Source organism: Bufo gargarizans, chromosome 6, assembly GCF_014858855.1.
Source record: "Bufo gargarizans isolate SCDJY-AF-19 chromosome 6, ASM1485885v1, whole genome shotgun sequence".
In the NCBI taxonomy this organism is placed as follows: Eukaryota; Metazoa; Chordata; class Amphibia; order Anura; family Bufonidae; genus Bufo; species Bufo gargarizans.
In genome coordinates, this window is record NC_058085.1 from 363,343,724 (window position 1) to 363,358,581 (window position 14,858).

The 14,858-nt window shown below is 41.0% G+C and overlaps 1 protein-coding gene across 6 annotated transcripts in view; it reads right to left on the reverse strand.

Moving 5' to 3' along the window:
* LOC122940614 (forkhead box protein J2-like) overlaps nucleotides 1–14,858 on the reverse strand; it is a 28,212-nt gene that overhangs the window by 4,687 nt on the left and 8,667 nt on the right. For 5 of the 6 annotated variants that reach the window (XM_044297261.1, XM_044297265.1, XM_044297259.1 and 2 more), the window contains exons 4-9: nucleotides 7,619–7,699; nucleotides 7,223–7,354; nucleotides 2,818–2,956; nucleotides 1,978–2,187; nucleotides 1,791–1,892; nucleotides 1,265–1,489 (exon numbers count right to left, since the gene is read on the reverse strand). In XM_044297261.1, coding sequence (XP_044153196.1) covers nucleotides 1,265–1,489; nucleotides 1,791–1,892; nucleotides 1,978–2,187; nucleotides 2,818–2,956; nucleotides 7,223–7,354; nucleotides 7,619–7,699 — 889 coding nt within the window. The remainder of the gene's footprint in view (nucleotides 1–1,264; nucleotides 1,490–1,790; nucleotides 1,893–1,977; nucleotides 2,188–2,817; nucleotides 2,957–7,222; nucleotides 7,355–7,618; nucleotides 7,700–14,858) is intronic. The other variant, XM_044297260.1, reaches the window with a different exon arrangement.

The following is a 14,858-nucleotide window of genomic DNA, read 5'->3' on the forward strand; positions in this document are numbered from 1 at the left end:
AATAGATCAGATCCGTAATACCGTATGTGAAAGCGAGCAGCCATGTTTTATATAATTCTTTTAAAGGGTTCCCGATCATTGTTGTCCTCCAAATCGCCTGCGCAGAGTTAAAGGGGTTCTCCAATCCTAGAAAAAATGTCCCACTGCAACCCCCGCTGTTCCTGCAGTGATGACGTCATGTTCACATGACCGCTGCAGCAAGTCAGATGCATGAAGGGCATGCGACCGCTGAGGCCAGCGACTGGCTGCAGCGTCAGGTCAGCGTTGAGTGCCAAATGACCATGGCGAGCCCAGCCAGGGGCAGCGGAGACATTTTAAGGGTCCATTCACACGTCCGTTTTTTCTTTCCTGATCTGTTCCGTTTTTTGCGGAACAGATCAGGACCAGATCTGGACCCAATCATTTTCAATGGGTCCTGAAAAAAATCGGACAACACAATGTGTGCTGTCCGTTTCCGTTGTTTCGTTCCGCATGTCCGATTAAATATAAAACTTGTCCTATTCTTTTCCGCAAAAATCGGATCTTGGTACAATACAAAGTCAATGGTTCCGCAAAAAACGGATGACATTCGTATGTCATTACGTATGTTATCCGTTTTATGCGGAATCCGTTCCTGGAAATGAAATCCTGCCACAGAAATCACTTATTCACTTTTTTTTTTTTTTTCAAAGAAATCCAAACAACTTTATTTGCTTTGTGAAATTTATACATGTTTCCGTTTTTTGCGGATGACATACGGAAACATTTTCAGGAACAACGGATCCGCAAAAAACGGACCGAAATTCGGGATATAGAAAAATACTGACGTGTGAATGTAGCCTAAAGGTAAGTTTTTCTTGTTTTCTTTTTTTTCTTCTTATTTTACAATACCCCCTGCTTCCTGCCTAATAAAAAAATAAAATAGAAAAACCCCTTGTATAGTTACTATTCCCTGCATTCTGCCCGCACAGCGCCACCTGCTGTCTGTCCTTTGTCTAGTTTCTCTGTCCTGCTCACTGAGATGGAAGCACGTGCTCGGTTGTATCCTTCAACTAACACCCTCTGCACAGGAAAGGACACACTCCCTGAGCAAGGACACGCCCCTCTAAGCTGTCAGCTTAAAATAAAAGGTAGTAGAGCAATTCGAGCAATGACGGGGGAGATCTCTGGATCCGTGTGAGGTACAGGGCGGTACTATATGATGTCTGATTTAATTTTTTTTTACAATCATGATGGTATAATCTGGGGGGTGCAGCTGCTGAGATCCCCCCCCCATCATGCCTACCTGCCATGGTATGACCTGGCTTTGCCCCCTGGAGTGCGCAGGCGCTGCTGGTGGTGGGGGGCAGGCACTGAGCCTGGCAGGACGCCGCTTGTCCATGTGAGGAGCCGGGAGGCAGGAGTCCGGTGTGACTGAGCAGGTGACTTAAGGAGTCGCACAAGCTGGCGATGTGGTGCTGATCCAGGCTCCAGTTCTTCAGTTCTGCCTGACGTAGACTCTCCATCAGGTCTGGCCAGAGGAGAGATCAATTGATAAGAGTGCCCCTTTAAATCACACGTCAAATATATTTTATACTCCAGTCACACCCAAAGCTGCATTCAGAGTTCTGCTGCGAGTGTAGTTCTGGATGGGACTAGAGGGCAAGGCAAACTGTATCGCTATGTTGTTTCTAAATGATCAGACAGTTGCCCCCTTGTACTATACATTATGACTACTTCTTACAAACGTTACTTCCTTCGCTCTCCAGTAGGGGGACCCACGAGCATCATTCCCAGATATTACCCCCCTCCCCTCTTAATTGCAGGATTACCTGAGAACTGGGACAGATCCACGTTTGACCAGTCCAAATTGCTGACCATTTTGAAGCTTTCCTTTAAGGAGTCTATGTTGGAGCACCAGTCACTGGGAAGTCCTGGGGGGGGGAGAAGAAAGTAATTGCAAGCTCTTCTGCCAAGACAATGGATCTAGTAATGGCAGACTTCACAGACAGAACGTACCCATAGACATCCCGGTGGCAGGGGGGCGAGGCATTTGCTGGGAGGGCAGGTAGGGCGGCTGCTGGTGCTGGCTTTGATGGTGAGAAGAGGAGGGCGCGTTCATGGAGGGGACGTTGTGGGGGTGCAGCGAGGAGGACTCCCCCGAATTCTGCTGGTACATGCAGCAGCTTGACGATGGCGGCTGTACGTCAGTGGGGAGAGGTGACAGCCCTGGACGGAGAGATGAAGAATCACTATCTGCCTGCCAAATCCTAACATACTTGGGTTATTTTCAAGATCTCTGCTTGCTTTCAGCGAAGAGGGAACATTTGTTGTTTACAGTCAGACCCAATATGGCTAATCTCCGGACTATATAGCAGGGATGCTCAACCCGCGTCTCTCCAGCTGTTGTAGAACTATAACTCCCATCATGCCTTGCTGTAGGCTGTCTTGGCATGATGGGAGTTGTAGTTTTGCAACAGCTGGAGGGCCGCAGGTTGGGCATCCCTGCTATATAGAAGGGCCAAGACTAGTAATGCGCCACCTGCCTCCCTCCTGCTGTTGTAGAACTACAACCCCTAGCATGCCAAGTTACCCAGTGGCTGAGAGTTGTAGTGTCACGACAGCTGGATGCTGTCGTCCCATTGCAGTGCATGTAAACTTGAACACCCCTATTCATTGACGGTGAGCAGAGATCTTGAAAATGACGAGAATTTCAAACAAACTGCGTTACAAAGTTGCAGGATTTTTAAATGTACAATGATTAATTTGCATAATTTATGAAGCGATAGCCGCTGTATGACGGGTTCTGTGTATCCGTTCCGCCCACGTTCCTGCGCCCCCCCCCCCCTCCATTCTCACCCTGTTTACCCTGCAATGTACGGTATAGGCTGCGGAAGGAACAGCTGAGGTCGGGGATCTCCGAGAAGGAAAACTTGTAGCAGTCGCTGTTGTTGTAGGATGAAGTCCTGGAGTCTGTTGGCATATGAGCAGAGGCAGCCTGCAAGACAGAGGGGGGGCACTTATTACCATGGCAACGGCCAGAGCAACCAAGACATTCATATCCTACTACTGCTATACACAAGGCGGGAAAAACACAGCTAAGAAATCAATTGTCTGTCAGATCAGATAGTAGCCTCAAGTAATTATACTTCTATACATAGGAGCAGTATTATAGTAGTTATATCCTTGTACATAGGAGGCAGTATTATAGTAGTTATATTCTTGTACATAGGAGCAGTATTATAGTAGTTATATTCTTGTACATAGGCAGCAGTATTATAGTAGTTATATTCTTGTACATAGGAGCAGTATTATAGTAGTTATATTCTTGTACATAGGAGCAGTATTATAGTAGTTATATTCTTGTACATAGGAGGCAGTATTATAGTAGTTATATTCTTGTATATAGGAGGCAGTATTATAGTAGTTATATTCTTGTACATAGGAGGCATATTATAGTAGTTATATTCTTGATACATAGGGGCAGTATTATAGGAGTTATATTCTTGTACATAGGAGTCATTATTATAGTAGTTATATTCTTATACATAGGGCATTATTATAGTAGTTATATTCTTGTACATAGGGAGCAGTAGTATAGTAGTTATATTCTTGTAACATAGGGAGCAGTATTATAGTAGTTATATTCTGTACATAGGAGCAGTATTATAGTAGTTATATTCTTGTACATAGGAGCAGTATTATAGTAGGTATATTCTTGTACATAGGAGGCAGTATTATAGTAGTTATATTCTTGTACATAGGAGGCAGTATATAGTAGTTATATTCCTTGTACATAGGAGCAGTATTATAGTAGTTATATTCTTGTACATAGGAGCAGTATTATAGTAGTTATATTCTTGTACATAGGAGCAGTATTATAGTAGTTATATTCTTGTACATAGGAGCAGTATTATAGTAGTTATATTCTTGTACATAGGAGCAGTTATAGTAGTTATATTCTTGTACATAGGAGCAGTATTATAGTAGTTATATTCTTGTACATAGGAGCAGTATTATAGTAGTTATATTCTTGTACATAGGAGCAGTATTATAGTAGTTATATTCTTGTACATAGGAGCAGTATTATAGTAGTTATATTCTTGTACATAGGAGCAGTATTATAGTAGTATTCTTGTACATAGGCAGTATTATAGTAGTTATATCTTGTACATAGGAGCAGTATTATAGTAGTTATATTCTTGTACATAGGAGCAGTATTATAGTAGTTATATTCTTGTACATAGGAGCAGTATTATAGTAGTTATATTCTTGTACATAGGAGCAGTATTATAGTAGTTATATTCTTGTACATAGGAGCAGTATTATAGTAGTTATATTCCTGTACATAGGAGGCAGTATTATAGTAGTTATATTCTTGTACATAGGAGGCAGTATTATAGTAGTTATATTCTTGTACATAGGAGCAGTATTATAGTAGTTATATTCTTGTACATAGGAGCAGTATTATAGTAGTTATATTCTTGTACATAGGAGGCAGTATTATAGTAGTTATATTCTTGTACATAGGAGCAGTATTATAGTAGTTATATTCTTGTACATAGGAGCAGTATTATAGTAGTTATATTCTTGTACATAGGAGCAGTAGTATAGTAGTTATATTCTTGTACATAGGAGCAGTATTATAGTAGTTATATTCTTGTACATAGGAGCAGTATTATAGTAGTTATATTCTTGTACATAGGAGCAGTATATAGTATTTATTCTTGTACATAGGAGCAGTATTATAGTAGTTATATTCTTGTACATAGGAGCAGTATTATAGTAGTTATATTCTTGTACATAGGAGCAGTATTATAGTAGTTATATTCTTGTACATAGGAGCAGTATTATAGTAGTTATATTCTTGTACATAGGAGCAGTATTATAGTAGTTATATTCTTGTACATAGGAGCAGTATTATAGTAGTTATATTCTTGTACATAGGAGCAGTATTATAGTAGTTATATTCTTGTACATAGGAGCAGTATTATAGTAGTTATATTCTTGTACATAGGAGCAGTATTATAGTAGTTATATTCTTGTACATAGGAGCAGTATTATAGTAGTTATATTCTTGTACATAGGAGCAGTATTATAGTAGTAATATCTTGTACATAGGAGCAGTATTATAGTAGTTATATTCTTGTACATAGGAGCAGTATTATAGTAGTTATATTCTTGTACATAGGAGCAGTATTATAGTAGTTATATTCCTTGTACATAGGAGCAGTATTATAGTAGATATATTCTTGTACATAGGAGCAGTATTATAGTAGTTATATTCCTGTACATAGGAGGCAGTATTATAGTAGTTATATTCCTGTACATAGGAGGCAGTATTATAGTAGTTATATTCTTGTACATAGGAAGCGTATTATAGTAGTTATATTCTTGTACATAGGAGCAGTATTATAGTAGTTATATTCTTGTACATAGGAGCAGTATTATAGTAGTTATATTCTTGTACATAGGAGCAGTATTATAGTAGTTATATTCTTGTACATAGGAGCAGTATTATAGTAGTTATATTCTTGTACATAGGAGCAGTATTATAGTAGTTATATTCTTGTACATAGGAGCAGTATTATAGTAGTTATATTCTTGTACATAGGAGCAGTATTATAGTAGGTTATATTCTTGTACATAGGAGCAGTATTATAGTAGTTATATTCTTGTACATAGGAGCAGTATTATAGTAGTTATATTCTTGTACATAGGAGCAGTATTATAGTAGTATATTCTTGTACATAGGAGCAGTATTATAGTAGTTATATTCTTGTACATAGGAGCAGTATTATAGTAGTTATATTCCTTGTACATAGGAGCAGTATTATAGTAGTTATATTCCTGTACATAGGAGCAGTATTATAGTAGTTATATTCTTGTACATAGGAGCAGTATTATAGTAGCTATATTGTACATAGGAGCAGTATTATAGTGGTTATATTCTTGTACATAGGAGCAGTATTATAGTAGTTATATTCTTGTACATAGGAGCAGTATTATAGTAGTTATATTCTTGTACATAGGAGCAGTATTATAGTAGTTATATTCTTGTACATAGGGCAGTATTATAGTAGTTATTCTTGTACATAGGAGCAGTATTATAGTAGTTATATTCTTGTACATAGGAGCAGTATTATAGTAGTTATATTCTTGTACATAGGGCAGTATTATAGTAGTATATTCTTGTACATAGGAGCAGTATTATAGTAGTTATATTGTACATAGGAGCAGTATTATAGTAGTTATATTCTTGTACATAGGAGCAGTATTATAGTAGTTATATTCTTGTACATAGGAGCAGTATTATAGTAGTTATATTCTTGTACATAGGAGCAGTATTATAGTAGTTATATTCTTGTACATAGGAGCAGTATTATAGTAGTTATATTCTTGTACATAGGAGCAGTATATAGTAGTTATATTCTTGTACATAGGAGCAGTATTATAGTAGTTATATTCTTGTACATAGGAGCAGTATTATAGTAGTTATATTCTTGTACATAGGAGCAGTATTATAGTAGTTATATTCTTGTACATAGGAGCAGTATTATAGTAGTTATATTATTTTACATAGGAGCAGTATTATAGTAGTTATATTCTTGTACATAGGAGCAGTATTCTAGTATATTCCTGTACATAGGAGCAGTATTATAGTAGTTATATTCTTGTACATAGGAGCAGTATTATAGTAGTTATATTCTGGTACATAGGAGACATTATTATAGTAGTTATATTCTTGTACATAGGAGCAGCATTATAGTAGTTATATTCTTGTACATAGGAGGCAGTAATATAGTAGTTATATTCTTGTACACAGGAGCAGTATTATAGTAGCTATATTCTTGTACATAGGGAGCAGCATTATAGTAGTTATATTCTTGTACATAGGAGCAGTATTATAGTAGTTATATTCTTGTCCATAGGAGCAGTATTATAGTAGTTATATTCTTGTACATAGGAGCAGTATTATAGTAGTTATATTCTTGTACATAGGAGGCAGTATTATAGTAGTTATATTCTTGTATATAGGAGCAGTATTATAGTAGTTATATTCTTGTACATAGGAGCAGTATTACAGTAGTTATATTCTTGTACATAGGAGGCAGTATTATAGTAGTTATATTCTTGTATATAGGAGCAGTATTATAGTAGTTATATTCTTGTACATAGGAGCAGTATTATAGTGGTTATATTCTTGTAGTTGGTGCTGAGTGCTGATTACAGTCTGTGTTACACATTGCTCTTGGTAACTTACCTGGCTGTAGCTGGGGAGGGTTGAGTTGCCCTCCATGTGATGACCTTGAGTGTTTTCTGTAGGTAAGGACACATCACTGGTGGAACTCATGGGGCTTTTATTGACCTCCGGTTCGGGGGAGTCCTGGGAGAGCTGTGCATAGAAATCATTACATTATATGACTGGGAGACATTCTGTGTATTGCTGACCATAGACATACTGTCTGGTCTTGTTTGTACAGGCTGCCATAAATGCAGGGCAGTGGCTGGAATTAGTCTTCCCTTCAGCCCTTACCCTTGAAGTCATCTTGAAGTAAAGACTGCAATTACTTCAGTACCATTTTATTAGGTATATCGCTCACAGTGCAATTCCTTAATGTAATATGTAGTGATGCTGCCATGGCAGGTGTCTGCTTACCTCATCGTCGAGGTGTGGACGCTTTCTGCGGGGGAGGGCTACATCTTCTTTGGGACAGCTGTCAATCATCCAGTACGATCCCTGGAAATTAGGTGCCAAAGATAAACATATGTATTTTTTATTATAGCACTGTAGATAACAGATGTAGATGTCACTGACAGGGGTATTGGTGGACAGTAAACTTTAAAGGGGTTTTTCTGGAATTTTAATACTGATGACGTATCCTCTGGATAGGTCTTCAGTATCTGATCGGTGGAGATCCGACACCCGGGACCCCCGGCAATCGGCTGTTTGAGAAGACAGCGGCGCTGCTGTGACTGCCTCGGCCTTCGTGCAGCTTTTCCTAGGCTATTGACGACACAGTGTGATAACAAGTACAGTTACTATATTTTGTAAGGCGATGTGTAATGTCCGCGATCGGTGGTAATGCTGACTGTGGGCTTTTAACCATTCAGATGCTGTGGTCATCTGAGGTGCATCTGGAGGCACAGAAACCAGGAAGCGCGCAGATCGGGGGAGCCGGGTGCAATGGAAAAAACCTCCCGGGCTCAAAGGATTAAAATCTAGGAAAACCCTTTTAAAGAGGTTGTCTGGGTTCAGAGCTGAACCCGGCCATATCCCCGTATTCTCCCATTCAGCCCCTCTGACATGAGAATCAAAGTATTTCATGCTCCGATGCTCTCCCTGGCCCTGCACAGCTAGGTGGGGAGGCTTCCTCCTAGCACTGTTCCCGATGACGTCACCAGCACTGATGGGCGGGCTTTAGCTCTGACCTTTAGCTCTGCCCATTAGTGACGGTGATGTCACCGGGCTCACTGCTAGGTGGAAGCCTCCACCTAGCTTACCCATGGAGAGCCCGGTTGGTCACTGGATCTAAAAAAAAAGAGCATATGGGGGTGTTATTTCCAAGAAAAATAAAATCATGGACATTTGTTCCATTAGTATGAGGTGTGTTTGTGTATATACAGCGCTGCCCATAATTATTTATACCCCTGGCAAATTTTGACTCAAAGTTACTTTTATTCAACCAGCAAGTAATTTTCTGACGGGAAATGACATAGGCGTCTCCCAAAAGATAATAAGACGATGCACAAGAGGCATTATTGTGGGGGGGGAAAAACATTTCGCAGCTTTTATTTACATTTGAGCAAAAAGTGTCCAGTCCAAAATTATTCACCCCCTTCTCAATAATCAATAGAAAAGCCTTTATTGGCTATTGCAGCAATCAAACGCTTCCTATAATCGCAGAGCAGCTTTTTGTCTCCACAGGTATTTTTGCCCATTCATCTTTAGCAATGAGCTCCAAATCTTTCCGGTTGGAGGGTCTTCTTGTCATCACCCTGGTCTTTAGCTCCCTCCACAGATTCTCAATTGGATTCCAGTCTGGACTCTGGCTGGGCCTCTCCGAAACGTTACTGTCGTTGTCTGCTAACCATTTCTTCACCACTTTTGCTGTGTGTTTTGGGTCATTGTGATGCTGAAATGTCCACTGGTGCCCAAGGCCACGTATCTCTGCAGACTGCCCGATGTTCTCGGTGAGAATCCTCATGTGTTGATCTTTTTTCATGGTGCCGTTTACTGTGATTAGGTTCCCTGGTCCATTGGCTGAAAAACACCCCCAAAGCATTAGGTTCCCACCACCATGTTTGACAGTGGGGATGGTGTTCTTTGGGTTGAAGGCTTCTCCTTTTTTACGCCAAATGAAGGAAACATCATTGTGACCAAACAATTCAATTTTTGTTTCAACTGACCATAACACAGAAGACCAGAAGTCTTCTTCTTTGTCCAGATGAGTTTTTGCAAAGGCCAAGCGAGCTTTCGTGTGCCTTATCTGGAGAAGTGGCGTCCTCCTTGGTCTGCAGTGTGCAGTGTCCGTTGGATTGTCCGCCTTGAGACATTGCCACCAGCAGAGCCCAGATTCACCAGGATGGCCTTGGTGGTGAGCCTTGGATTCTTCTTCACCTCTCTAACTATCCTCCTGGCAGCACAGGTGTCACTTTTGGCTTCCGACCACGTCCTCTGAGATTTTCCACTGAGCGGAACATCTTGTATTATTTAATAATACTTTTCACTGTAGCCACTGGAACTTGAAAACATTTAGAAATGGCCTTGTAGCCCTTTCCTGACTTGTGAGCAGCCACAATGCGCAGCCGCAGGTCCTCCCTGAGCTCCTTTGTCTTAGCCATGACTGTCCACAAACCAACTGCAGAGAGCTGCTGGTTTTCACCTGTTGAGTTGATTAAAACAGCTGTTCCCAATTAATCAGGGTAATTAGGATGCTTCAGAACAGCTTGGACTATTTGGAATGGTATAGAACTTTTGATTTTCCCACAGACTGTGACAGTTTGAGAAGGGTATGAATAATTTTGGACTGGACACTTTTTGCTCAAATGTAAATAAAAGCTGAGAAATGTTTTCCCCCCCCACAATAATGCCGCTTGTACATCGTCCTATTATCTTTTGAGAGACACCTATGTCATTTCCCGTAAAAAAATGACTCGCTGGTTGAATAAAAGTAACTTTAAGTCAAAATTTGCCAGGGGTATGAATAATTATGGGCAGCACTGTATATGTATATATATATTGGAGTGCTTTCTCTTAATTTTTTTTTTTTTATCTGTTGGATCCTTGTGCTTGAGAGGGATTGCTTTTTTTTTTTTTTTTTTTTCAAATTTTTTGCATTTTGATTTTTTTTTTGTGTGCTGCTTATCGTCTTCTATTACTATATATATATAAAACAAAGAAAATCCGCAGCGCTCCTTGAAGTATAAAAAACGTGTAGTTTATTCACACATTTCGAAATTTGACAACGTTTCGGTTCTTTCACAGAAACTTTCTCAAGTCAGGTGAACATAAAGTGCATAAGTGCAAGTATAAATACATCATCACATTGTTACCCATTACTTCATCAACCAAGGCCGCCGTGCTCTCCGCTTCTAGGACACGTTACAATTCATTCATTAACTCCACGGCTCAATGTGTTTCCTCATAATTTCCATATCGATGGTGATTATTCATAGTCATGATAGGTGTATAAAAGTGCATATAATAAAGTGCAAAGTGCAATATAAATCCTAAATACTATAATACCTTGCTGGGAATTTATGTAATGGAAAAGGAGGAGATGGCGTCTTAACTTCTATGGAGGCGCGCCGCGACTCCGCGTCTATTCCTCCTCAGTGCGCATGTGTCAGTCCTTCCCCCCTTACGACGCAGTGCATAACCACCGTGCGTCACCCGTAGGCGGAGACCCAGCGTCGTGACGTCCGATCAGCTGCGTCAGCGTCTACCACGCGCATCATGCGCGCGCCAGTGTGCTGCAACAGTCACCCGAGCCACGTCACAGGTCTATTCTGCCATTTTACATTAGGGCACTCGTTTGGCCAATACCTTACGCCTCTCTTTCTCCTTCTGTTCCGTGTTACCTAAATTATCACCCAGCTAAGGTAAACGCCCGAATTATAAATTCAAACAATACAAATATGCAAACACATCGCATTAGGACGTGGATAAATCCCTGTAACCTCCATTGGGTCCACCCCATACAGCATGCTGGATACATCAGAGCATAGGCACTACAGAGGGGTATTAACTGACCATCCCTCCTGTCACCCTAAATTCGACATTTATCCCTTTGGGTTTCAGAGTATCCAACTGAAAAATCCACCTAAGCTCAGTTTTCTTAAGAATGGTTAATCGATCTCCTCCGCTCTCTAATGGTTTTACATGATCCAAGATCATAAATCTCAGGTCATTTTCCTTATGATTTTTTTCCCAAAATGTTTAGACACCGGCAAAGCTCTTCTTCTATTCCTGATGGATTGTCTGTGGTTATTTAACCTGGTTTTCGTGTCGCATATGGTTTCGCCCACATAGAGCATTTTGCAAGGACACCATAACACATATATCACGAATTTAGGGTGACAGGAGGGATGGTCAGTTAATACCCCTCTGTAGTGCCTATGCTCTGATGTATCCAGCATGCTGTATGGAGTGGACCCAATGGAGGTTACAGGGATTTATCCACGTCCTAATGCGATGTGTTTGCATATTTGTATTGTTTGAATTTATAATTCGGGCGTTTACCTTAGCTGGGTGATAATTTAGGTAACACGGAACAGAAGGAGAAAGAGAGGCGTAAGGTATTGCCCAAACGAGTGCCCTAATGTAAAATGGCGGAATAGACCTGTGAGGTGGCGCGGGTGACTGTTGCAGCACACTGGCGCGCGCATGTTGCGCGTGGTAGGCGCTGACGCAGCTGATCGGACGTCACAACGCTGGGTCTCCGCCTACGGGTGACGCACGGTGGTTATGCACTGCGTCGTAAGGGGGGGAGGACTGACACATGCGCACTGAGGAGGAATAGACGCGGAGTAGCGGCGTGCCTCCATAGAAGTTAAGACGCCATCTCCTCCTTTTTCATTACATAAATTCCCAGCAAGGTATTATAGTATTTAGGATTTATATTGCACTTTGCACTTTATTATATGCACTTTTATACACCTATCATGACTATGAATAATCACCATCGATATGGAAATTATGAGGAAACACATTGAGCTGTGGAGTTAATGAATGAATTGTAACGTGTCCTAGAAGCGGAGTGCACTGCGGTGGCATCGGTTGGTGAAGTAATGGGTAACAATGTGATGATGTATTTATACTTGCACTTATGCACTTTATGTTCACCTGACTTGAGAAAGTTTCTGTGAAAGAACCGAAACGTTGTCAAATTTCGACATGTGCGAATAAACTACACATTTTTTATACTTCAAGGAGCGCTGCGGATTTTCTTTGTTGTCTTCCGTCCTGAATCGAGGGACCACCGCGGGCACCTTACAGCTACAGCTGCATGTGAAGGGAGGGCTGCCTGACCTTTTCTATGGATATATATACAGTACAGACCAAAAGTTTGGACACACCTTCTCATTCAAAGAGTTTTCTTTATTTCATGACTATGAAAATTGTAGATTCACACTGAAGGCATCAAAACTATGAATTAACACATGTGGAATTATATACATAACAAAAAAGTGTGAAACAACTGAAAATATGTCATATTCTAGGTTCTTCAAAGTAGCCACCTTTTGCTTTGATTACTGCTTTGCACACTCTTGGCATTCTCTTGATGAGCTTCAAGAGGTAGTCACCTGAAATGGTTTTCACTTCACAGGTGTGCCCTGTCAGGTTTAATAAGTGGGATTTCTTGCCTTATAAATGGGTTGGGACCATCAGTTGCGTTGTGGAGAAGTCAGGTGGATACACAGCTGATAGTCCTACTGAATAGACTGTTAGAATTTGTATTATGGCAAGAAAAAAGCAGCTAAGTAAAGAAAAACGAGTGGCCATCATTACTTTAAGAAATGAAGGTCAGTCAGTCCGAAAAATTGGGAAAACTTTGAAAGTGTCCCCAAGTGCAGTCACAAAAACCATCAAGCGCTACAAAGAAACTGGCTCACATGCGGACCGCCCCAGGAAAGGAAGACCAAGAGTCACCTCTGCTGCGGAGGATAAGTTCATCCGAGTCACCAGCCTCAGAAATCTGCAGGTTAACAGCAGCTCAGATTAGAGACCAGGTCAATGCCACACAGAGTTCTAGCAGCAGACACATCTCTAGAACAACTGTTAAGAGGAGACTGTGTGAATCAGGCCTTCATGGTAGAATATCTGCTAGGAAACCACTGCTAAGGACAGGCAACAAGCAGAAGAGACTTGTTTGGGCTAAAGAACACAAGGAATGGACATTAGACCAGTGGAAATCTGTGCTTTGGTCTGATGAGTCCAAATTTTAGATCTTTGGTTCCAACCACCGTGTCTTTGTGCGACGCAGAAAAGGTGAACGGATGGACTCTACATGCCTGGTTCCCACCGTGAAGCATGGAGGAGGAGGTGTGATGGTGTGGGGGTGCTTTGCTGGTGACACTGTTGGGGATTTATTCAAAATTGAAGGCATACTGAACCAGCATGGCTACCACAGCATCTTGCAGCGGCATGCTATTCCATCCGGTTTGCGTTTAGTTGGACCATCATTTATTTTTCAACAGGACAATGACCCCAAACACACCTCCAGGCTGTGTAAGGGCTATTTGACCATGAAGGAGAGTGATGGGGTGCTGCGCCAGATGACCTGGCCTCCACAGTCACCGGACCTGAACCCAATCGAGATGGTTTGGGGTGAGCTGGACCGCAGAGTGAAGGCAAAAGGGCCAACAAGTGCTAAGCATCTCTGGGAACTCCTTCAAGACTGTTGGAAGACCATTTCAGGTGACTACCTCTTGAAGCTCATCAAGAGAATGCCAAGAGTGTGCAAAGCAGTAATCAAAGCAAAAGGTGGCTACTTTGAAGAACCTAGAATATGACATATTTTCAGTTGTTTCACACTTTTTTGTTATGTATATAATTCCACATGTGTTAATTCATAGTTTTGATGCCTTCAGTGTGAATCTACAATTTTCATAGTCATGAAAATAAAGAAAACTCTTTGAATGAGAAGGTGTGTCCAAACTTTTGGTCTGTACTGTATATACAGGTCCTTCTAAAAAAAATTGCATATTGTGATAAAGTTCATTATTTTCTGTAATGTACTGATAAACATTAGACTTTCATATATTTTAGATTCATTACACACAACTGAAGTAGTTCAAGCCTTTTATTGTTTTAATATTGATGATTTTGGCATACAGCTCATGAAAACCCGAAATTCCTATCTCAAAAAATTAGCATATCATGAAAAGGTTCTCTAAACGAGCTATTAACCTAATCATCTGAATCAACTAATTAACTCTAAACACCTGCAAAAGATTCCTGAGGCTTTTAAAAACTCCCAGCCTGGTTCATTACTCAAAACCGCAATTATGGGTAAGACTGCCGACCTGACTGCTGTCCAGAAGGCCATCATTGACACCCTGAAGCAAGAGGGTAAGACACAGAAAGAAATTTCTGAAGGAATAGGCTGTTCCCAGAGCGCTGTATCAAGGCCCCTCAGTGGGAAGTCTGTGGGAAGGAAAAAGTGTGGCAGAAAACGCTGCACAACGAGAAGAGGTGACCGGACCCTGAGGAAGATTGTGGAGAAGGACCGATTCCAGACCTTGGGGGACCTGCGGAAGCAGTGGACTGAGTCTGGAGTAGAAACATCCAGAGCCCCCGTGTACAGGCGTGTGCAGGAAATGGGCTACAGGTGCCGCATTCCCCAGAAACAGCGTCAGAAGCGCCTGACCTGGGCTACAGAGAAGCAGCACTG